Consider the following 24977-nt stretch of genomic DNA (forward strand, 5'->3'; position numbering starts at 1 on the left):
TATGTCATCTCCACTGTGTCTCGTTTTCTGGGATGAGTCACTGTAGTGTCAGAAATAACAGGGCAAATAACCTTCTTATTGATTGGGCACTTGGCATGTGTTTGGACAATGAGATGTAGATACGATCTTTTCTGTGGTAACTGTAATTTTAAAAATGTCCTGAGGCATATAATTGATCCACCCCAGGCTGCAGGAGTCTAAGGAGAGTCCTATGACTAAATCTCTGGGTCACTTTGCCTGTCATCCATGGTGATTGCTGCTGCCTGCTCCAGTGGCTGTAGCATTTATGAAGGGTTACTTGCCTACCTGATCAGCTGAGCAAACAGGTGCTTTTTGCCGAGGCTTCTGATTTGGAGTGGTAGTTTGATGCATGAGCTTAATTCCAGAGGAATTCCTGTAAGATGAAACCTTTAGTGAAACCTTTCTGGCAGAGGTTGTTGAGAATCTCCTAGGGACTCTTTTTTGTTTTCCCAATCTCCTGCTTCTGTTATCAGGCCTTTCTAAAGAACAGGCACCGCAGGGGTTTCGGCTTCCCTTCTAACTGAAGTTAAGGTTTTGTGTAGAGTTCTGAAGCAAGAAGCTGGAAGCAGTGGGCAGTCTGGTATTAAATCCTTGTGGCAATTTCCTTGAAGTAAAACTTTATTTCCTTTCTTGTTAAACACATTGGGTGGGCTTGGGGCTTTATGAAATCTTTTGCCTTAAAAGGAACCCTGCATGCAGGATAGCTCTATCCTGCAGGTGTAATTTTCTGCCATTCTCAAATTAGCTGTTTATATTTTTCTTTATAGAACATGGGAGATGAGATTAGCTCAGTTGGGTTAGAGCATGGTGCTAATAGCACCCAGGTTGTGGGTTCAATCCCCATACAGGCTGTTTACTTAAGAGTTGGGCTTGATCATCCTTGTGGTTCCTTTCCAACTCAGAATATCCTGTGAATTTATTAACAGGTCAGCAAGCACCCACTTGCCTAAATTTTGCATAGAGTGAGCATCTCATACCAAGCCTTCATGTGTCCCAGACCTAGGGCATGCTTTCACAGTGGGAAGTGCTGAAACCTTCTACACAGCCGAGTCCCAAATGTCTTTTGACCTTTGGAGCTACAGAAGCATGCAAAGATGGGGTCTGAGGGTCCTGAGATATAAGCTATGTAATGCTGAAAGTGCTGATAAAATACAAGGGAGAGGATAAGCCTTCAAAGGCTTCTACCCACTTCTGAAGGTAGAAGTGGTAACTGTATACACACTTCCAATCAATGTAATTTTGTGCCCATCAGAATCTGGTTAATTCTTAGTGTTGGAATCCAAGATGTGCTCATAACCTGTTTTATAATTCTGTTCTTCTTTGTCTCTCCATTAGATGTCCTCATTGGGCAATTGAGCTCTATATTCTAAGGTCAGCCGAAAAACGTAAGATAAAATTGTGTCTCAAAACTGTGTATGTTCTCATTCCCTGTCCATGGGCAGGATTCCTTCCCTGACATGACCTTCCTAGCAGAGAAATAGCTTTCTGTGAAACATTGCCATTGAGGGTCAGTTAAGTTAAGAGGGTAGTTTAGTGAAGGCTATTCTTTGAATTCTGTTGATGCAACTATGTCACCTGGGTAAGGAGAGAATTCTGCTCTTTCTGATGGTCCTAGGCTAATTATCTTGGACTAATCACAAAGCCATTAATAAGCATGTAATGGCACTGTTCCTCACTAACAGCTCTGGCACCTCTCTTAGGAGAAGCGTGTCACTGGGGGCCTCAGCAATACAAGGAATCCCATCACATTCAGCCTGGCCTGAAAGCAGTGTGGCATTGAGCTGTGTGCTTTTTGAAGCTGTGCTGGTGAGGCAGGAATTTGGGGAAAGTTTATGGTCTAGGTTAAGCACAAGTTTGTGAGACTGAGCTTCAGCTTTTCTGAGTTTCTCCACACTGATCTCATTAATTCAAATGTAGGGAGTTTTCCCCTCTGGATGTCTTTGCCTCACTTTTAACATCGAAGTGAAAAGAATCCCAGAAATCTCTGAAGTTGCCATGTGAAATGTGCTGCATAAAATTGGTTATAGAAGCTGTTGGGAAGATGTGGATGAAGGAAGGATAACTGAGCAACAGATGATAGCTAGTTTAATTTTTTTATAACTACCAGTTAATTTAAAAATGTGTTGAGGAGGTCTTGTATTAATACTGTAATCTCAGTGAGGGAAACGATCCTCTAAGTACTTGAAGCCATTGTTGCTTTGTGGGTCAATTCAGGTTGATAATGAAAAGTTGAAAGGGGAATGAAAGAGGATTCTTCTGGTCAGCTGCTTGTTTGAGAGGAGCTGGTGCCACTTTCTTAAGACAGTGATGCACAGAACCTAGCAGTGATCTCTGCTGAAATATGTATCAGTTCAGCAGTTAATGCTAGGTATGGTGCAATGCTGGCTAATAGAACTGATTCAGATTTTCTCTTTGGCTATTTTAGTATGACACAAGTGACATCTGCGGAATTAATGTGGGTTTTTTAGGAAAAAAAAAAGGAAAATAATTAGGTTATAAATTAAGTTTTGTTATTGAGTTCTGGATGCAAGGAGCAAGTAGTGATGTGTGTCCCTGCTAAGATATTTCAAACCTTATTCAGTGAAACAGTTCCTACAGATGGGGAAAAGAAGGAAGAGGAAAATTGTTCTCTATAGATTTAGCTGCTTGTAATACATGGGAGGACAATTTTTATATGGTTTACCTGTTTATTTTGTCTAGAGATCTGAGTACATTACTGCAAATGAAAGGTCTGCCCTGTTCTATTGTCAGACAGGTTTGCATGAAACTTAAGTTTCACAAGGAAATACTTATTATCCTTATTCTTCCATGAAGAAGCTTTGTCTGGCAATTATGTTAAACTTCTCTAACCACTCCACTGCACTCATTCCAGAGGTCAAATTCTGTAGGCTGTGGTATGAGTAATTCTGTGCCTGCATTTTATAAATACATAATGTTTTCACCTGGCCTCACCTATTTAGTTTGACAGACAAGATACATTATTGAAGTTACCTGAAAATCTGAAAAGCCTTTTGAACCATCCTGAGTGACACTTTTGTCATGCATACAGAAAGTAGTGAGCGTGTGTGAAGTGGGGAAATTCTTGTCTGAGGACCCTTGTATAAACTCCTTTAGTTTGTTTGTGAGGGTATGAAAGGCAGAGGCCACTGTGCTGTGCAAATATTTGACCTGCTGAAGTTGGCACAGCTTACCCAAGGCTTTGGTGTATTTCAGTCTGTTGGATGCACTGTGCACAAGTGACATGTGAAACCATCTTCCCTGGAACCACGTACCGGGGTCCAGGGACAAATCTGTGTCTTTCATTTTGTCAGGTCTTGTTTGAGGACTCTGGTCCCTCCTGCCTTGTTCTTGCAGTGTGATGTGAACCCGGCCACATGTAGTACAGTGACTCCAGCTCATCTCCTCAGTGCTGATCACCTTCTGGCCGCATACAGTTCTTACAGCAACTATGAAGAGAAACACCTAGTCTGTTCCCTTTTGAATTTCTGACCTTATTTCCATATTACTTTTTCTGCCACAAGGGGGTAATGTTGCTTCTGCTCCTTTCTGTCTCCTTTCCTAACCTGAAAGTTTCCAAGTTCTTGTACTAAGGGTAGCTTGGGGACCCTCCCCACTCCCAAACGGCACCTTATCTCTGTAGTTACCATACAATTGCAAGTTCTTTAGTGTTTGGAGAAAGGCGTAAATGCGGGGGACCCAGACAGGAAATGGCTCTGTTACAGAATGCAAGCAAGGGAGGAGCTTATCCTTTTGGCTTTTGTAAGGATTTGAAAAAGACAGATGTGGATCTAAGGTGAGGCAGGTATTTCGTCTTTCTGATATGTAAGTGCTCATGAGTTAAAGCTCTAAAAGACCTCGGCAGTCTTGTAGAATTCGTCTGGACTTCTTGCTTACTGCCTACCAAGCCTGTCTTTGGAGTCTCCCTTATCAAAGGTTTTGTTTTCATTTTAATGGCTGTTCACCTCCTCGGAGGACTTTTGTAATATGGAGCTTGTTTTCTGGAGAATTGCTTGGCAGATGTTGGTTGGAGGGCTCTGTTTATTCTCTTCTTCAAGTATGCCTTGAGCTATTACCTGAATTCTGAAGCTTTTCCATAAGGCAAAGAATATGTTTGGGGATTTTTTTGTGTTGGATTTGTTTTTTTTTTTTCCTAGCGCAAATAGGTATGGTTTACTCAATGCCTTGAGGGGATGCCTCTTCCTGCTCAAAGTTGTAGACACTGTGCTCACTTGTGATCGAATTGGGACCAGTCTATTGTTGAAGTAGATTGACAGGGTAGGAGCAACCCCATTCCTGCCCACCAGTGATCAGTGCTGTGTATGAAATGGAAAAGACTACAGTCACTTTTGCAGCTTTTTTTTTCTGAGTTCATGCTGGTGGAGCCTGAGCTTCTTATGTGCAGCTCTGGTTTTTGGTGTAAATGACCAAGGCTGATCGGATCTCTGCATGTACTGAGTTCTGGTAACTTTCTCACTGTGCAAAGCACTGAATGAAAGGGTGTATGTCACTCATATCCTTGCTTTAACAACTAAACAACCAGAACACTTCCTTGTCCCCTGCCATGGATACAGAATTGCCTGGGAAGACAGTTCTGTGACTGACATTTATCATCAAAATCAGAGAGGAGGGTAGTGCTACTCACTTTACTTTTTGGGGGACAGGAACTAAAACAGGAGGGAATTACCTTATATAAAGCTACAAATGTCTCTTATGGTGAAGACAGAACACATACCTAGTGTATTCTGCCTTTTGTTCCATTCCTTATTTCTCAAAATCTTTGTAGTTGCTATTTTTTTCCTAATTGCTTACAGCAGTTGTGGCTTGCTTATTCAAGTTATTAATATATATTGTGGCAGTGGTGTTGAGCTCACAGAGAAGGGGAGGCTTGAGCAGAAGGGCACACCTGAGCTGTGGAGAAGAGACTGGCTTAGACTGCACATCTGTGGGAATGTGGCCTGTGCTAAATCTAGACATACCCAATGTAACTTTCTTGACTCTTTTTGTTCAGACCCATTAGTTGTGGGAACCTTGCTAGCCTTGTGTCCTGCCATTTGTAGTTTGACTCGGTATTTTGTTTAAAGTTATGATGTGTAGACCTTACTGGTGCTGTGGAAAGAAGGATTTTTCTGACAAGCCTAGTAGGCTCCATGTGCACTCTGATAGTTTTGGAAGAGTTTATGCTGGGCTGCTATCAGACTGGGTAAGAAATAATTCCAAAGATGCTTTGTTACTGTTCTTGAAAATGGTGGTGACAGAGATAAGTAATATCTCAGCAGTTAGTGAGAGTATTGGGGTAAATAGAAATTATAAATGGATTTGCCAAGAGAGAGAAGAGATTTGGGTTTGTGCTTGGGAAGATGTGCTTGAGGAGAGAAACCCAGAACGGTGTGATATGGGAATGATTTCTGTAAACGTTAGCCAGGACATGTTAGAGTGAACAAAGACCTAATTTGTTGTCTGTTGTGAGCATAAAGTGAAATGATAGTCTGAAGGTGACATGAGCATTCAAACATGATAATTAGCATTGTTTATGTGTAAGATGTGCAGGCTGTGGACAAACTTGGTGTGTATTGTTTGTTTGGCCTTTACAAAAACTATAAATTCATTTTTAAATACAAATTCATTTTATCATGAAACTGTAAACATAGCCTGAACTATAGGAGAAGCTGCCATGGTATCTAAATGGTCAGTTGATGCCTTTGTGAGCTCTGGGTAATTACAGTCACCCTTCCAGCTTTGTGGTTTTCCCCCAGACTAAGCCTACTGTCTCTGTGTGGGCAGGAAAGACTCTTTTACTGAAGTTCTAAAAGTTTGGGCTCTTTAGTATGCTGCTAGTTACGTGGAAAAACAAGTGAAAGAAGTGCCTGTTTTCTTGCACAAATATTCCTTCCCCTGCCTTTGCTAGTTTCCTGATTTAAGAATAATGTAAGGTTGCTAGAGCCCTACTCTTCACTGAGAGTAGGTGGGCAAGAAGGATGATGCCTTGTGCTTTCCCTTCTTGCAGTAACTGATGGAGGTCACTCTCTGCTGCTGACTTTCCCCCAGTGCTCTAGGAGGCTGGACATGTACCTGCAGCCTCCGCCAAACTTGCAGAAAGGCTTAAGCTGCCTTTTTTTTTCTTTTTCTTGGCCTGAATTTAAATATGCAGCAATGACTGTAGCAGACTAAAAGAAATTAATTTCCCTGTGTTCCTCTTGTAGCAGCTTGACTTGCAAACTATAAAGGTGTAAAATGCAGGTATAAAATAACTCCTTCTCAAATACCTTCATAGTATTTTCCCATTTGAACCATTGCCCTTATTCCACCCCTCTTCTTAGTCCAGGCACAGCAATGAGAAGTTCACCTATAAAAGAAATGGGTAAAGTTTGTTCTTCTGCAGTCTCCAGATGATAGAAACATCTTTCCCTAGAAGTGTCTTTTCTATGGGAACTGTTCTGGAGTTTCACCTGTGCAGTGTGGCAGCAAAGAAGCTTACTGAATTTGAATTGAAGTGATGTTTTAGTGAGAATAGAAGAGGTATATGCTTCCAAACTGGCTATTATTTTTGCTTCTGTTGACATCTAGAGTTGGGTGGCGTTTGGGGCTTTTTTGGTGATGGTTTTGTGTGTGTGTGTATGGGCTTTTTTTATTGGGTTGGGGGGGGGTTGTCTGTTTTTGTTATTTGGGTGGGTGAGTTTTGATTGTTGTTGTTTTGGGCAGGTTTGTTTGTGGGGTTGTTTTTTTGAGGAATGCATATTAGAGGACTGTAGACCAAAGATCTTGAATAAACACACATTGCTCAGAAGTTTAAAGACAGCTGACTTCAAACAGATAGCTATTTGAGGATACCATTAAACATATCAGTTCTCAACTTTCCTGCAGAGGGAAGAAGTGTGAATAGCTTCCCGCTCTTGAAAGCCATCCTTTGTTAGGGTGTCTGTCTCCTCTGTTGTCTGCACATACTTTCCCTGCAGCCACCTGATCCAGCTGCTGCAGGGTGGCAGCATGTCCAGACAGGCTCACTTGACCAGGTACAGTTGCCCCTGTTTCTGTTCTTTTACCTATGTGTCTTGAGTTCATGTGATTGTATTCTGTCTAGGGGATGATGCTCAGCTTATGATTAATGGAGGTCTGTGATGTGCTTAAACTATCTAGCTGTGATTTTTAGAGCTTATAGTCTGGCTTCAGATAAGTCACATTAAAACAGTGTCTAAGTTTCAATTTGGTTTTGGCTTTTGCCAAGAAACAAGTTTTGGGGAGGCTCTGAGACCTACTGTTTCAGATTTGCTTGCTCATCTAAAAGCTCTCTGTGGCTTTCTTCACTGTGGGGAAGAGCTGGAGATGTTGGCATTGTAGTGTGCCTTTTTATTATAATACAACCCTGGAATTTTTAGATATGCATTCAGTTTACATGTACTCCATGTGTGCACTCACTCTTCATGCTCTTTAGAAATACTCACAGTGTGGTGTGTCTGGAGACAAAGTGCCTGTATCAAATTATTTGCTTCTTATTACAATGAGAATCTGGGCTGGAGAACTTGCAGTAGGGCAGCATTCATCTAATCTGTGGGCCTGGGCCAAGAGGAGAGAGGGAGACCTGTGATTTGACTCATTAATACAACTAAGCAAAAGAATGATGACTCTGGATTTCTCCAGTTGAGCTGTTCTGGTCTGTTGAATTGCTAGCATGCATTTTAAACATTTTCCACATACATATTTAACTGATTGCACCAAATGGCTGTTTGTGTGATGATGTAAGTGACCTCCTCCCTTGCTCTTCTTGAGAGAGCACCTGCTGAAACTGAAGGCTGTAAATAAACAGGGTTTTTTATCTGCCAGGAAACTGACTCATTTTTCTGCTTGAAATGCATTAGTATGAAATCATTCCCGTCTTCCTGAAGTGGGAAGGCTGGACTAAGTGACTGAACTACCCTGGCAGTCATTTGTTGACCTGACTTTCTTTTTTACTCCAGCGTGAACAAGAGCATTTTAAAGGGATTGCTTGATTTGTGATGAGACCTCTGTTTTCATAGTGTCAGAAAGCTATGGAGATAACAGTGTGGCTTCTGCCCCCTCAAGAAAGACACCTCCTCTTCAATTCCCTATGGAGAAACATGAGTTATATGTAATTATCCCAGAAGCTGACGCAGATCTGTGTGTGTGGGTAAGCAGAGATTTCTGCTGGCCACAGAGTCTGTGGTGTTGGGAACTCCCAGAACAAGAAGAATTTGAAGGAGTCATACAGATGAAGGTAGGCAGAAGAGCCCTCAGAAGAGTAAAGCTGTGTGCAGGCTGAGGGAGTTCAGTGTGTTGGCTGTGTTGTGGCTATGCTTTTAAACTTATGATAACTAGAAACCCATACCCTCTAGCTGAATTTCTGGTATAATGGCATGTTGTTAAGGCTCTAGGTGGAAAAATGCGATGTCTGTCTTCTGCTTGGTGCAGGTACCTGCCCCATCCTGAGCACTGGTGTGAAACTGCCACTGTAGAGCAAAATAGCATGTGCAGTACCTGAACTGATTTTAATTTCTTTTCCCCTCCTGTCCCTCAAGATTTGCCCCTGCAAAATGAAAGTGCAAGCTCTTTCATTGTTTTTTTCGTGTTGGACTTACTGCCAAAACTGATCAATGCTTCTTGCTGTAGCTGGTCTTGACCCTTCTAATGTCTGTCATGGATGTGTGCTCCCTCTTGCTTGTTGAAATGATGAACTAATCATTACCCAGATGCTGTATGATGAGGACCTCTCCATAATACTCATTCATATTTTGTTCTGATGCATGGCCTTTTCCAGCAGGTGAAGTAATAGATTAACAGTGCAGCCTTGAGTCTCCATAAAAGAATCTGTCATTTTCAGTAAAGTGACTCTTTCCCTGTGATGAGCTCTAAAGTTGCTGTGTAGTTCTTGCAATGCTCATTTCTGCTGTTCAAACTCTTACTGACACTTCCTTGTTTTGTGTAATTGTGCACTTTTTCTCTGCACTCCTTCCCATGTTGGCTGTAGACCTTATGTGATGTCTCTTTTCTGACTGAGAAAACCAGTTTGTTTTCTACAGGATTCTTGCCCAGAATCAGTGAAGGGGAAACAATCACTTTCTGTGATAACTTCTGCCTTGTATCAGATCTACTCCTCTGAACAACTCTGCACCTCCAGCTGGGAAGGATGTCTTCTCTGTCCCTAGTTGCACCTTCATAGTTAACACAAGTTCTTTCCCACAAGCAGGCCAAAGTGTTCTACAAGGCTGTGTTTGGAAGTTGTCTCTGATCACATATTGCATCTTTGGTTTCTCTAAAAAAAGGAAATTATGTTATAAAGGCTTCTTATTGTATGGAGTAACTTTAAAAAAAAAGGTGATGAAAAGGACGCCTAACAGGGTTTGGATAGAAAGACAGCCACCAACTCTAGTTCCTCACTGAGCATGAGTTGTTTGGCACAGATGTGAACAAGGGGATGGAGGAGCTCCGTCCAAACTGTAAAAGTGACTGTTGAGGTTTTAATGAATAGTGATATTTTCAGGTTATTTATCTCTTGCAGATGGTTAGAACTATCTTAAGGAAAGCTTGATCCTTTTGTTTGAGTATATTTTCTCTCTTGGTTGTCTGTTTCTGACCTGTCTTAATCCGGTCTTGATACCAGGCTAAATATGTCCAACCATAACCATGTGAAAGCTGAAGCAGTCTAGAAATGTTAGCTTAGAGGTATCAGAGCAGATTATGTTAAGAACTTAATTTTAGAACTCATTTTTTCAGGCAATCTTTAGAACAGCATACTGATTGCTTTTTTATTTTAAGCTTGAATATGAAACTGGTGAAGAGCAATAGTGTTTTTCTGTTCGACAAGGACTACAAAACTTTTATGAAAAATGAAGCTATGGAACAAAATGCTTGATGGTTTCTGCTTACATGATTTTCATTTGCTTTTTGAAAGTAGGAAACACAGTGAAGATGTCTGAAATATTTTTTTCCTATTCCTCTGAGAAAAGGGACAGAAAGTATATCCAAGCCAGTGCATTTGATTGTTTGAGATTTTTATTTAAAATAGTTTTCTAGTGCTCTATCAAGACTATAATTGATCTCCAGGAATGAATTTGGTTCGTTATCATTTAATTGAGCTCAAGGTTTGAGGGAGGGTATTGGTGTTATTGGACACTGAAGAACATTCAGCTGTTTTCATGCTTTAGCTTTCTTATAATCTTTAGGTTACGCGTTGCCTGGCTCTAAGAGGAAGATGATTGAAGGGAATCTAGTTTTAAACTGTCGCTATTCTTTACCTTCTTATGAGAAACCACAGGAGCACATTCACAGGGATGAGTACTCAGGGGAACTGAGAACTGACTGTAAGTTGGAGGACTGAAGAAGGGATGTAATATGTAGTGTGATAATTTTCACCTCCAAATGGGTAGTATGCAATATAAAAGTCTTTTCAAGGAAGACATAAAGCCAGGGGAGGAAAATCAGAGGCTGCCAAGAGTCATCAATATACTTTTCCTTCAAAGGATAACTAGGAATTTTCTTTTTAAAGCTCTGCTCGTATCTGAAGACTGGGAGTAGTGGAGGGGTAGGTGTGATTGCTGTCCTTAGAGTGCTTCATTTTACTGGTTTGCCCTGGTTGTTGGTGTAGAGCAGCTTAGGAGGATGGCAGCTGACTGAACACCCCTTTGATTCTAAGGAAACAACCTCAGTGCTGTTTGTTAACACCTCCTTTTTTGGGGAAGAAAACCCTTCCCTCCGTGTCTCTTGGAGTAGCGTTACTCAGTAACGCTCATGCTGTGACAGCAAATCCGAGATGTGGTGTAGGGCTGCATATCCTTAGAAACTATTACTGAAAAGTGGAATTTGCTGCGGTTAAGTATCTTCTCGAAGCCTGCTGAAATGAATCCCTCTGTCCCAAAAGGCTTTGGTGGCGATGCTCATCCCCGTGGGGAGAATGGGGGTATAGTCCAGTGGCTGACGTGCTATGAGGAGATTGCTTCATGCTTCTGGCATTCAGCTTCATTCCTGAAAATGATCCCTTTTCTGCTTATAATGTCTTGTATCTGTGAATTCCTTCTCTTTCCCTTGTCACAGGTGTCCTGTGACTTGAAGTCTGCTTCCTTTACCCCTTGCTAGTGATTGCTGCAGACCTGAGTTAACAGAGCAAGTGTAGAGCAGCAGTTCCAGAGTTGTTGATGTCTGACAGAAAAGGAGCCTGATCTTAATCAGAGAGTTGAGATTTCAATGCTGCTGAACAGAGGCAATTTGTATCTTGTAGTAGTGTTAATAAAAAAAATAAACCCTACAAGAACTACAATCCCCCTCCTTCTAATTTAGCAAGCTGGAACAGAAGCATCTCCTAGGGTGAGCAGAGTTAATTTTCATCATTTGCAGGATTGACTGACAACCTGGAGGTTGATAATGGGCGATTTTTTTTTTTCCCTGGTAAGCGGGGGAAGAGAGTAGAAATTGCAGTTTCTCTGCTAATTGTACTTTATATGTCATTTGTGACAATTTCATATTGTCTAGACAGAGATAGTGGAGCAATTGCTTCCATAGAACCTAGTGTTAGCCTGTTACATATCTGGATAGCAGAAATGGGGGATGTGGGAGAGGAGGAGTTGCTGTAAGCTGCAGAAAGGATTCAGGAGTCAAGCATGATCTGCTGAAATGTTTCAAAAGGAGATGCAAGCAATATGCATTTCTGTTCTCTCTTTTCATGCTTCTCTGTTGGAAACTTAAATGTTTAGTGGCTAACAGTTTACAGCAACAGAGCTACTTCTCTTCATCTATGGATTATGTTTGTCCTCCTTAGCAGAATTGCTCCCAACCTTACGTTTACTGTGGTAGTGAATTGGACTATTGGACTACCTTACACTTTGGCTTTACTGAAAATAAATAGTCTGTGTCTCTCTTGGGATTTCGGGTGCCAGAAGGTATGAGTGTAACACCAAAGACTTGGCAGAATGCAGCATGACTTACTTTAAGAATCTTTATCTGCACCTTCCTGAGGGACAGTAGGTTACATTACCAGTGACACAGATGAGACACTTTGATCATTATAGCAGAGTATCTATTATTGAACCCATTTGACAGTACTAAATGCATTTGGATTTGTAACTTTGGGACTCAAGGGCTAAGTCTAGAATGAGTTAGTTAAAAATGGATTTTATGTGTGCTTAGTACTCTGCCTCAGTACAGGTATTGTTGTTCTGTGGAGCATAAAGCAGAGATGGTCTGTCTGGATCTCATGAGCTTGTTTGTTTTCTTGGTTTGGATGTTTTGCCCTTTATGTGTATCTAAATCTCTCTGTTCATTGCTCTGTGATCTGAGAGGGCATGGTTGTAGGATAATTAACTGCTAATCAGACTTAAAATCAGCTCTGGCTTTTAGCAGTTACTGTTAACTGAATTAATTATCTTTGTGCGCATGATCTGAATGTGGCCCTAGTATGTGGCCTGTGTGCCTCAGTGTGAGGTAGTGCAGGAGCTGGATTTGTTTTTGTCAGCCTTGGAAGGCTCTACTGGAAAGGCCATCTTAACTGAGACCATTCAACTTGCACAGTGCAAGCTTAGAAGGGGTTCTGGGGGATGTATTTATTGGAGTGTTTGTAATCCTGTTCCTTACAACCCAGTCACTACTGGTCTTCCAAGGGAGCCCTTCTGGTGAAGCAGCTTCTGTTGCTGCAGGGATGGAGTTGCAGCCTGTTGAGGGAATGTCACAGGGCTGTTGAAGCCTGGAGGAAGTCTCTTTACCTGGACACTTGGCCATCCTGGGCTCAGGGAACTGTTGGTTACTAAGGTAATCTGTACCCATTCTCATCTGAGGTCCCAAGTAACTGCTATAGCAAGACTCTTCAAATATATATTTCAAGGATCTGTTGCAGTGTGGTGGTGAGAACTATAGATTCCTGAAAGTGCAGTTCCCAAGCCAAGCAGAGGGTCTCCTGGCAGACCCACACCAAGTTACAGTGATGTGTGCCCTGCCCCTGCACCCTTGTGGTGTCCTCTGCTTAGTAAGGGTTTTGATTTCTTTCAGCATAGCTGCTAAATGCTTTCTGAAGGTGATCCCTCAAAGTCAATGGTCATCTTAGCCAGTTGCCAGTTTTTTTAAAGGTGAGAAGACAATTATGGGGGGACAATACCAGGAAACTTCTTTCTAATAGTGTTTGCTAGGCTGTGCAGCATGTACTAGTCCTCTTCCCTTGTGGCTTTGATTTTACTGTGTCACTTGGGCAGATAGAAAGGAGATGGGATATGTAGTGTGTAGGCATCAAGACTTTTTACAGGGGTGAGTTTGATGATTATTTGTGTGTACATATTATCAGAACACCATAGGCATTGCTCACATTAGGAGGAAGCTGCTGTTTCTGTTTCAAGTTGTGACCCTGTCAGAATCTGCATGCTTTGGAAGCTTTCTCCTTGGCGAAGTCCAGTGATCAGGCACGATGTTCCAGCCTTGGCATATCTAAGTTGCTTGCAAAATGCTGGGTTTGGAGCACCTTAGAAAAGCAGATTTCCAAAAGCATGTTGATATTGCAGTGGCAGTAAACTAGTCTCAGAGCCAGTGGTTTAAAAGGGACCAGCTGCTTGAGTAGGTAGAATATCCCGTCTGCTAATTTTAATCTGTCTATCTTTCCCCTAGAAGGAATTAAAGCAGTTTTTATGTGATGCAACTAATAGGTATACCTGTATACCTCACAGGTATAGGACTTCAGGTGTATTTCATAAAGCTGAAACACTGTTCATTCTGGATTGGCTCTTTTTGCACATATGTACTTGGAGCAGAAGGAAGGGTTTGGTAAGACAGAATTAAAGTATAAGGACTTTTTGGGTAACCAAGGGATTCATAATATCTGGCGGTATTGAGTATTAGAGCTTTTGACTCAATAACCTAGGAACCAGGAGAATTAATCAAACTCAAACTTTGAGAGATTCAGTAACTGTTCTTGAATAAGACAAATGGTTGCCAAACAAATTTGTGCTAGAAAGGACAGGATTTCTTGCCTCATGCATAGTCTCAGTGCTTTGCAGCAAGTTTCTCAAGCTGACACACACCTTTCCAACTGGGAGACTGAAGCAATCTCTCGCTGTTTCCTGTATTCTTGATCTATAATGTAAATTGAAGTATTTTTCTTTTAATTGTTGGAAGACAGTAAATATTTTTCTTGAGATACTGATGGGTAGGCTGCTGCTAGGAAAAAAGACATCTCATTTGGAATTCTGCTGTCTTTATGTGGCTAGAAATGGGAGGTTGGGTGTGGATTTTATCTGGTCCTTCTTCCTGCTTCCTGTGTTAATACTTGCTGTCCTGCACTGCAAAGGCTAATGGATTATTATGAGTGAGGGGCTAAGGATTCAAATCTTTCTCAGCAGCTGTGTGTGTGAGTGAGTAGAACAGATGTGGTGTTGGACCTCTTTGATTTTCAAACCACAACAACTTTCATTAAGTTACAGACTAGAAAACAAAATTTAGCAGGGGTTCTGAGGTAGAAAGACTTGAAAGGGAACTCAGCAATCTTATAAACGTGAGAGTTGTTTTTTCCACTTTCTGTACCTGCCCCAAATCATCTCTCTTGTGTTAATCTAATGGTTGCAACAGGCCATGAGTCAGTCTTGAAACAGTGCTGTCCTCTGGTTTATGACAGAAGCTAGACAGAGGTGCATGTAGAAGCCAGGGTGGGGGACATATTCCTGCTCTATACTTCTGATTCTGCTGCCTTCATGACTCAGTCTCACTTCTCGTATATTCAGGCTGTCTGGCTGCATTTGCATACATTTATTTCTTGAGTGAATATTTGTTATCTCTCCCTTTGGCTAATTACAGTACAGAGGAAAAGAACATTTTAAATTTTTGCAGTTTTGTAGAAAACCTCTCTTTCAGAGCCTGAAACTAAGATTCAAGATCTTACTCTGCATAGACAGCAGTGGTGCCCTTAAAGTCCACATGTTAATATGTGTGTTCTTTGTCCCCTGCTCCCTGGCCCATTCCATGTGTAGCCACCTCTGAGTAGGTAAGAATTTGACAGATGGCCAGTGCAGTGGTAGTGTTTATGGACCTGATATATTGGGGTGGGTTGTCTCCAGAGAAGTGACATCTACATCTTTCTCTTGGAACTTGGAAATGGCTATGGGAGCACTCCTCTTCCTTACCTGAGGTGTTCTTTCTCCTGTGCAGTGAGAATATAAAACTTTGATTACCAAAAACACATATGCCATCAGCGAGTGGTTCAGTATGTTGCAGAATTCTCTGCACTAGTGATAGAAATAGTCTTAAGAGGTTTCAGAAAGTAGGTCGTATAAAGGAAGGATGTTCCTGAATGATCTTTGATGTTGTAATTTGTTTTGCCTTTCTAGGAGGTTGCTGGAGTCTTCCCTCATTTCATTATCTCGCTATGATGGAGCAGGATCCCGGGAACACCCAATCTACCCAGATCCAGCCAGGTAAGATCTAAATGCAGTCTAAAGGCATTTAAGTTTTACATGCAAAAGCATAACTTCAGTATAAGTGACTGAAACCTCTGGCAATTGGGCTTATCTCCTTCTTAATGATCTGCCATGGGGAAAGAGCAAAACAAATGAGCAGATGCTATTAAGTCTGGGGGGAAGTGAGGAAAACAGGAAGGAATTACTGTTGAAGTAAACACATAAGAATTCATGAAATCGTTTGGGGTGGAGAACACTAGGTGGCAAACAGGTCCAACAGTAAATGAGCTGTATCAATATATTAAAAATCTCTTTTGAAGAAAAATGAATTAAAAAACAAATAGTCTTGAATGCAGTAAAGGGAATTAGGAGGTAGTGTGAGCAGACAACGTGCTTAGAAGCATGAATTGCATAAATGTATCTGTACAAGAGAGAGCATAGCCAGAAGGTTATGTATACTTAACTAAGAACAAAATACTGACAATTATTTTTGAAAAGTCATGAATCATTGACATTAGGCATAGAAACACCTGTAGTGCTGCTTAATCTTCAAAAGAGGTGGGAGTGTTTCAGAGGACTAGAAAAAGCAAATGTGGCAATTATCAAAAATGGAAAGAAGTGATCTTTGCAGTTTCTATTTAGTGTATTAAGAAAGCAACAGATGGGTAATGTGACCCAAAGACTCTGTCAGAAGAAATGATAGAATCGTGAACAGCAAGTGACTTTGGAAACTTTCAAAGAATAAATCATGACAAATAAATCTTTAGATGGGTTTAGGAAAGCTATGAATGAGGAAATTCAGTAAGTGTAAACTATATCTGATTTAGCCTTTTGAGGAACTTCTTGCATAGTTGTGTGAATTGAAGGGTACTAGGATGTATCATAAAGAAGAGTACAGGAATGCCACTGAAAATTCAATCTTGAGTTGCTGAAGGATGTTTGTTGTTTTGTGAGGTTTGGGGTGGGGGAGGGGTTTTTTCCTTCATCATTAACCCAAAAATGTGCATTTTTGTACATTGTACTCTTAAGTACAAGTTCTGAAATAAAAGGTTGCAAACTGGCCAGATGGTATAATTGTGTTGGTAAATAACTCCTTGCTAACTGTCTCTCTAGGTAAAGCCTTGTAGAGGTGAAATCTTATATTTGGCTTTTTTTCCATTTATTGTGAAGAAAGTTGCCTTTTGAAGTTAATTCAAAGGCTTAGGAATGATGTAAACAAAACTGTAGTGAAGTGAAAGTAAGGTGGAGTATGCGGCTTGGGAAACCAACCTAGGTGACTGCTGAAGGTCTTGGCAACTGCCTGTCAGAAATGCTGATAAATGTAAAAGCTTCTAAATGGCAGTTGGTTAAATGGCAGGGAAAGGGATTGATTTACCTGGAAGGAGGAGAATTATATTCTACAAATGTTAGTTTAAAGCTCTTATTACATTCAGGTTTATTTTTGAATGCCAAAAGCTGCTTTATTGCTGGAAGTGCACCATTGATTGTTTCTGGAATGCCTTGTCCAAAGCAGGCAGATTGATAGAGCAGAATTTCTCAGATCTCATTCTAGCTCTCTGGGAGCTGCCTTTTAAAATAGAAGAGGAGGGTCTGCCTAGGTGTCTGAATTTTGTTTTCCCCTTTTATAAATGTCTACTGTGATATAAGAAAATGTAAGTATTTGTAAGAATAAAAGGTAAGAAAATGGATCAATGCCTGAATCATTTCCTAGCATAAGGGGTATGGTCAAAGATATTTTCCTACTTGAAGCCATTTTAGAACTGATGCAGTGCTCTTCATGTGACAGTTCAAGTGGATTTAGGTTGTGGTAGAAGCTATAGTAGCTGGAGTTTATAAAGAGCTTTGGAAGAAAAGTCCAGTTTTGAAACTCTTCTAAGAAGGTTAATTTGTTCTGGTAAATGTCACTGTCCTTTTCAGAGAATGAGATTCATGGAGGCGTGATCAGTACCAGCTAGAAGTTTGAGTGGGATAGGATTAGAGTCTTCCTCCATAAACCTTATTGGTTTGCTGGGCTAGTAAGATATTTTTAACTGTCCCTTTAACTAGTTGGAAATTTGAAAAGTGATTAAAAGGAGTGTTACTGCATTTTGAAGGGTTTTTTGGTAGCATCATAAGTTCCAAATGTAATCTCTTTGAGAAGCTAAATAACAAGGTGGAGAAGTGAAAGGTGAAGTAAACAAATCTGTATCTATTACTAAACATCTGTATGTGTCTGTGTGTGTTTGTGTTTTAAATATATATTAAATATGTATACCTCCTTAAGACCACACTGTTTCCAATGGAGTCTTTTTTTAAAGAGTACATAAACTACATGATCTGAAAAATTTATTTTTGAGAGCATGTGTATGTGCTAGTTTTGTTTCTGCATTTACTGTCTATAATGGTGCTATGTTTGAATAACCTAGGTCGGCAGTGAGGCGGGGAGAATATTTTTTGAAGTTCCCTCAGATTTAGAATGAATATTTTGATGTAGACTGCAGCAGTATTTTTCAGTGGCCTTACTGAACTTGGCTAAGGTCAGCTTGGCTGTTCTGTCATTCTCCACAGTTTCCATATGTACTGGGCTCAGAAAATAATCTGCAGAAGAATTAAATTAGGCTGTCATCAAATAACACCTACAATAATGGGTTTTTTAAATAGAAATACTCAATAAGAATTACATATGCTCCTAGACTCCATATATATATGTATGTATAAAGCATCACAGTGTTGGATATATGTCTAGAAAAAAATCTAAGCAGCTAGAAAGTATTTTATTCCTTACACCTTTCTATCTGCATATGAGACTTAAGCTTCTTGTGTTGTCTTTGAGATCTTTTTCACAGTCTATTCAGGGCACACACCATGTGCTGTTAGGAAGCTGAATGTGACATCTTGTCATCGGTTATGGCCACTCTTTATTGCCTACTCTTTCTTCTAACAGGTATCACCATGTTTTTCTTCTGGTGTCCTGCAGAATTTTAGAAGACTGCTAAATTCATTCTTCATATTCTTCTGTAAAATTCTCCCTTGGTGTGATACTAGGGAAAATAAAAGTTTCAGTGGTTACACTGCTGGACTGCTGCGACCACTGTTCATGTTTGCCAGTGTTTGCCTTGTTCCTGTGTTTCTTTTTTTTCTCTGTACATATTTTGGTGTAGTTTTTTTTTAGGCATGCACAAAGGCGTTGGCTTATGGAAAAGCCCAGAGAAGAGACCAGCACATTTATTAATGTGCATCTGTAATGCCTTGCTTTTTTGTATTTGGCCTATTAAGTCTTATGGGGAGTAGAGAGAAGTGATGTGTTTGTCCAGCAAAGCCTTCTTCTTTATGTAGGCATGAACAGGTTTACCTCATTAAACAGTGCATAAAAGATGCAGGAGGAATCAAGCTGAGTGTGTTGTTCCTCTTACCCTTTTGATGTTTTTTGGCTTAAGTTTTAACACCTCTGAACCTGTAATCTGTCTCCTAAACTTGTCCTTCCCCCAAATTAGAATTCAAGTCTAACCAAATAAGGCTAATTAAATGGTAAATCAAGCATCTGAAGTGTCTGGATTTTAACCCTAAGTGTGTCGCAGAAAACATGTGTGAGGAGCTGTGGATATACACAGGGTGGGAAAAGAGAGTATGTGTTCACTCTCAAGAGAGTAATGCTTGTGTGTGATAGCTGATGCAAACAAATGCTAGGTTATGCATGAGAGAGAATTAAGAGTTAATAACAGAGGAAAGGTTTCCTTTCAGGTGGGATGCAAGGCCTTTAAAGCTCCACTTAGCATATACCTAGTGGATCTGATAAAATTGCTGCTATATAAAATCCCTACCATTTAGATTACAAAGTAGTTAAAGATGTGAAACTTTTTTTCTCCTGCTTGATATTCTGTGGTACTCCCTAACTACCATCAAGGCAACAGCACTTTCCTTTGGTGTTTATTTGAACAGTGCTGCTGTTTGGCATTGCAGGCAGAGTTCACATTGAGATTGGGCTTGGTTCTTTTAAGGGATGCTTGCTGAGCTTACTAGAGTGAACTGGTAATAAATGAATCAGTGAGCTCCAGAGAGTACTGAGAAGCAAATTTCTCTCTTCTGTGGATGAGCTTTTTGTCTGTAGGTACTGTGTGGTGCTTCTGTTTGCAAAGGGGATCATGTGGGATTGTAGCATATAAAGGGAAAATTACTTTTCTTTGCTTTCTGTATTTAATCCATCTTACAGATAAAATACAAACAGTCAGCCTTGTGATAGGCTATTACTGGCCTGGCACTTGGAGTTCAAAAGGAAAAATAGGGCTGGCTGTCATTCTAAATTTAGGTAATGAGTATTTGTGTATCTTTTCTTGCTCAGGTTGTCTCCTGCTGCATATTATGCCCAGAGGATGATCCAGTATCTTTCCCGGAGGGACAGTATTCGACAACGCTCTATGCGATATCAGCAAAACCGTCTCCGCTCTTCCTCCTCCTCTGCTTCCACTTCAGAGAACTCAAGCCCATCTGTGGAGGGAAATGATCTGGAATTTGAAGATTTTGAGTAAGTGTGTGTGCTCCCTAGCCGTCTTGCTTGCCACTGTTGTCAGCACAGGTCTGCTTTCTGGTTTCCTACTTGGAAATAAACCATATTGTTTATCAGTCAAAGACACCCTAGGCTTCTTGTAGGAACAGATTAAGTAATTCAATCAATAATTAGAGCATTGATTGCTAGAAATAGGTCTGGTCATGTCTATTATGAAAATTAAGGATGTTGTAGGGCTACCTTCAACACATTTGGTATCTCAACCACATTTAGAAGACTGGTTAAATAAAGAAAATTAGATTCTTTTTCTCCAGTAGAACAGATGGGGAGCCAAGAGTTTTACTTGAGTTGTCAAATCTTGAGACAGAACAAGAGTCACTAAGAGGCTTTGCAAGACTTAGTTCTTTGATCTAAGGCTATAGGAGACACACAGACATGTCCCATGTTCTGAGTGGTTCTGCTGACAGACTTTTAAAATTTGTTCTCCAGCATCTGCTTTTGGACTTCTGGTGATACACAGTGTAATTCCAGCAAAAAATTTATTGCAAATTTTTAATAAATGGAAGAGTATAGTAATGTATTCCTTACATGACATATAGACTAAAAGCACAGGAATTTAGATTAAAATCCATTCTAGCAGCAAAGAGACTATAACTTTTCTAGCCTGTCTTCAGTAATTTCTTTTTAAATATGGGATAATTCCTGAGTAACCCTAAGTATTTCACTGAATTTTCCCCCATTTGTGTATACTGCAATTAAAACAAAGGATAATTCTGAGCAGGGTTGTAGAAGTAGTCTATGGTTATACTGTAGTATAGTAGGGTGGTGTGTTTGATGGGAGCTGTGAACTCCTCAAAAAATCTGGGTTGTTATGTTGCAGCTGCCAGCAAAGGATGCTGTCAACTTCCCTGCTATTTTTATTTGCACATTCACTTGCTGCAGTGGCACATACTTGAGGTGACATGTTATTAAAGCTCCATGTCCTTTGTTTCAGGATAAAGTCCCTTTCTGAAGGATACTAGTCGCACTAGCTATTACCAAAAGCAAGATATTAATCCCTTTCAGACTTTCAAATGGGGTAGACTATTTTTTTTCCTTGAAAGTTGTTCTGTGAAGCTGTCATTTCATGCTCCAGCAATTGAATATTCTGAAGTACATGGTCAGAGAATGCCTTTCCCTCTCATTGTGGCTTTGTTTGTGTAAAATGTAAATGAGGGCAGATAAACTATTAGGCAGTGACTCTTCTGCATTTTCTCAAGCATCCTTGTGGTGTGGAAGAGCAGAAATACGGTGGCTGCTGGGCCTGGTTTTGGGAAGTGGGTGTGTTGCAAGCGTAGACCTTACTATTTCCATTATTCCATTTTATTTGTCTGGGGCAGCTTGTTCTGCTAGAGAAGTAAAAGATGGTATGTTCTTTGTTCACAGAGCCAGGCAAATGCCTGTAGAGAAGTGTGTTCCCCTGCAGATAATGTTCACACAGTAAGAGCACCCAGTCAGGGAAGCAATTCAATCAGCCATACTGAGGTTGTCTTTCATTTCATACTGAGCAAAAAGTGTTTATTCCTTAAAGTGCAGTGCCTGAATTTGTTGGTTGAATATTTCATATCAAATTGTGGTCTGTGCATTCAAGACCTGCTGCCTTTTTACTTCTCTGCTTCATTATTTCTCTTGGCTGATTAGAGAGGGCTGCTGTGCAGGGGTCCTTAGAGCTGGAACTTCTCGTGACTCATTTCATTTCTTCTGCTGAGACTTCACAATTAAATGTCTTACAGAGTTCTTGCTTCTCCTTTGACTCCTGTATCCCTCCTTCCTTGCTTGTTCACCTGTGCAGTCATGTATTACTTCATGGATGATTTTTCTTGCTGTGGTTCAGATGCCCTGACTTCCCTGTGTCTCCAGATTTGATATGGGGAAGGGTGGTGTTGCTGCTGTGTCTGGCTGTCTGCAGCTCATGCTTTTCTCCTGAAACACAGGGAACTTTTTTTTCCATAAAAGACAGAAAATTGCCTTGGTGCTTTATCTTTCTAATCTGGCTAATATAATGGATAAATAATCTCTTTTTGTTTCCCAGAGATAAGGAGAAGGGTGTAAGGGACATGAAACACCAGTGCCTTTTACTGTGCATAGAGCACTGGGCAAGGAGTGAATCCTGTGCTTGTGCAGGATGCTTGGGAGACAAGCTTCCTCTGCTTTCATATTTTTTGGGATTCAGAGATTTTTTCTCTTCAAAATTTCATTTTGTCTTTTTTTTCAGTTTTCTTTACCTAATGGCCTAGTAAGGGAAGAATTGGGCCTATGTACTGTTTGTGTGTTTATGGCCTCTAAATTTAAGTTAAAGCCTCTCCTCCGTCTCAGTCAAGGGTGAATTCATTCATAAATACATTTAGTTTGTGATGACAATAGAAGTAGTGTTGGTATAAGAATCTGAAGTAGTGTTTTTTATAGGTGTTAGTAATATCCTCCTTCTACACCAGCTTTTATTGACAGTAGAGGAGGGAGACACACTATACCTGTGTTTTTCAGTCTAAGATGATGTTCTTTCTCTATATGTGCTCCCTGTGTTTAACCTGTCACTGTTGTCATCTTACTGCTTATTGAATGCAACTGTCAACTGTAAACTTAGTCATGTCTACATAAAAACATTTAATACAGTTTGTAATATATATACAAATTGTAATATTAGGTTATTGCCAGATAGATTGATATGAGTGGGTTTTAAGGTTAGCTTTAGTAGAATCCTAAGCTAAAATGAAAAGACTTCCTGACTTGTGGAATAAGAATCTCTGAATGAAGAGTGACATAATTTTAGTCTTCCAGCATAACTGGTAAAAATAGATTCTTTATAGACAAATTATACATGTTGAACTTTCTAATTTCAAGTTCTTATTTGAGTATCTCATGTTTGCATCACATAGTAAATTGAGATTTTTAAAGCTAAACAATTTTGACTTTTTCAAGAATTTTGATGTGGTCTCTTCTATAGATTTCCTTTAGTCTAGAACAGCTCTCTGATGTTGAAGCCTGTGGGTTATGCTTCTAGGACTCCTTAGATAGTGCAATCTCTGTTATTTCATTTGTAATTCTGAATTTGTCACCATAATAAGAATGTGGAGGTGTTTCTGGAGGTGAATTTTGGCCATCTATGTCCCTTTTTGTCTGAAGTAACTATGGGAGCAAATACAGAAGTACAGGTTTGTTTCATCTGTCAGACTGAAAAGCAGATATAGGACAGTGTACCAGCTCTTAAAGCCTGAGTCAAACCCTTCACTGCAGTTCAAAAAAGGCTTTCAAGCTAAGGCTACAGGTGTGACTGTGGCTGACTCCTCTGTCTATTTTTGAATGAGGGCTGCCTGACAGAATATAGATAAGAAGGAGCTTGGTGATAACACTATTTTCATGTCTCCAACTTTTCCCTGTTCTGTTTTATCCTTTCTCCTTCCCTGTAGGAGGGTTTGTGCTGGCATGGATGCACTCAGTTGTGCCATTCTCACAGGCTGGGAAGGTCTTTTTTGTGTCTCTATAACAAGATGGGCTTAACCTCACAGGCCTGAAGTCTTGTTTTAGTGCTTCATCTGTTTAATTTCTTTTGAGACACCATGAGCATCGAGACAGAAAATATGAGAACTGTTGGCACTGTTTTACTGGCCCTAATGGACCTTCTAGTTTTGTTGGAGCAGGCTTTTGCTTTGTAAAGATGATTAATCACTTAGGAAAAGCTTACAAGATTGAGAGTGATGTTATTTGGCTTTATTTGTCACTTTAAAATCCTTTTGTTTAAGGTAAGTTCTGGACCAAGAGTTGGGGTTTCTCAGATGGGCGTCTTGCAAGGGTCTCCTCATGAGTGCATGAGATACATGAGTATCCATCATACTTGCCTCCTGCCATTTTTGGTTGATTTATTGACACTGTCTTGGCAAGAACTGCCAAATCTAAGTTCTTCCAACAGCCTCTTGTCTCGAAGAGACAACCTGCCAGCCAACTGCCACTGTATTGAAGCTGCAAGTCATACTTCCAGTGTCTTGTATGCAATTTTCATTCATTTTGGAGAACAGTATTGTAGATTCTTTTTGACCTCTTTTATAGGTGAAATGTTTGGTTTGGGAGTCCAGTTTTTGTCATAGTTAGTGCTCCACTTCCAGCTGGCATTCTGGTTTAACTTTCTGTGTTAAGAAGAAAAGTGCATGTCTGATTAGATATTTTTGTGTGAGATATCCAGGCAATCACTCTTCTTTTGGAAAGTCTTCATTTAAAGTATATTTTGTTGTTAGCTTCTTTAGGAACCTTAATGGGACACTAATACTTGACAATACTAATTAGTAACTGTCTGGATGCAATCATGTCTGAACTAACATAAAGCACTGTGAGAGAAAAGGGAAGACAATGGCTGTGGCAATGTGGTTACTCAGTAGTGTGTATTTGGGTAGAAGGTTTGGTTTTGGATTCTGTTTATTGATCATCTAGTGGAATGGTAGAAGTGGGTTTAGAGCAGAGATTTGTGTGTCATGGTGAGAATAAGCATGTGGTTTGCTTGATGGTTGACACAGAAAGATTTTGGTAAGTTTGAGTGAAGGGAGAGGTTGGAGATTGCCAGTTACTGAAATTACTTCTTCCTTACCCTTGTGACAGAAGTCCATGCGTGTGTTTAAGTCCAGTCTCTGCCTTTTTAGTCTGATTGTGTATCATTGTTTGCTAGAGACACAGTGCAATGGGAGTACTAACCTGCAGCAGTGCAATCAATTCACTGTGCACCTTCTGGCTTCCCTTAGCACACCATCTACTAAGAGCACATGGGTAGAGCTTGGACTCTTTTTGTAAAGTCTCGGTCTTTACTACCCTCCTTTACAGCTGTCCACCGTGCACTCATGTATTTCTGAGTGTTTTTTTTCCTATCTGGCAACCTTCATTTTCTGCAAAAGAAACTTCTTCAAATGGTAGCCAGGTTTTCTTGTCAAGAGAGAGGAGAGATTGGAATGATTAAAGCTTTTTTGTGACACTTTAAATAAGTATAGAGCTTTTGATCTACAGCTCCAGTATGCTGAGATAAGCTCTGTCATTATGGAGAGAGAAGCATGAGGAATCCCAGAGGTAAAGAAGGAGGT

The 24977-nt window shown here is 40.3% G+C and overlaps 2 protein-coding genes across 10 annotated transcripts in view; both read left to right on the top strand.

Annotated features, from left to right (window-relative positions):
• The window catches only part of ARHGAP1 (Rho GTPase activating protein 1), a 182821-nt gene that overhangs the window by 74742 nt on the left and 83102 nt on the right, over positions 1–24977 (top strand). The window lies entirely within an intron of this gene.
• The window catches only part of AMBRA1 (autophagy and beclin 1 regulator 1), a 124354-nt gene that overhangs the window by 17169 nt on the left and 82208 nt on the right, over positions 1–24977 (top strand). The window contains exons 8-9 of the mRNA XM_054276364.1: positions 15327–15413; positions 19714–19896. Of these exons, the coding sequence (XP_054132339.1) occupies positions 15327–15413; positions 19714–19896 (270 nt within the window). The remainder of the gene's footprint in view (positions 1–15326; positions 15414–19713; positions 19897–24977) is intronic.

This window comes from Melozone crissalis, unplaced genomic scaffold, assembly GCF_028551555.1.
Source record: "Melozone crissalis strain CALT ecotype California unplaced genomic scaffold, PUWL_Pcris_2 ptg000018l_1, whole genome shotgun sequence".
Taxonomy (NCBI): domain Eukaryota; kingdom Metazoa; phylum Chordata; class Aves; order Passeriformes; family Passerellidae; genus Melozone; species Melozone crissalis.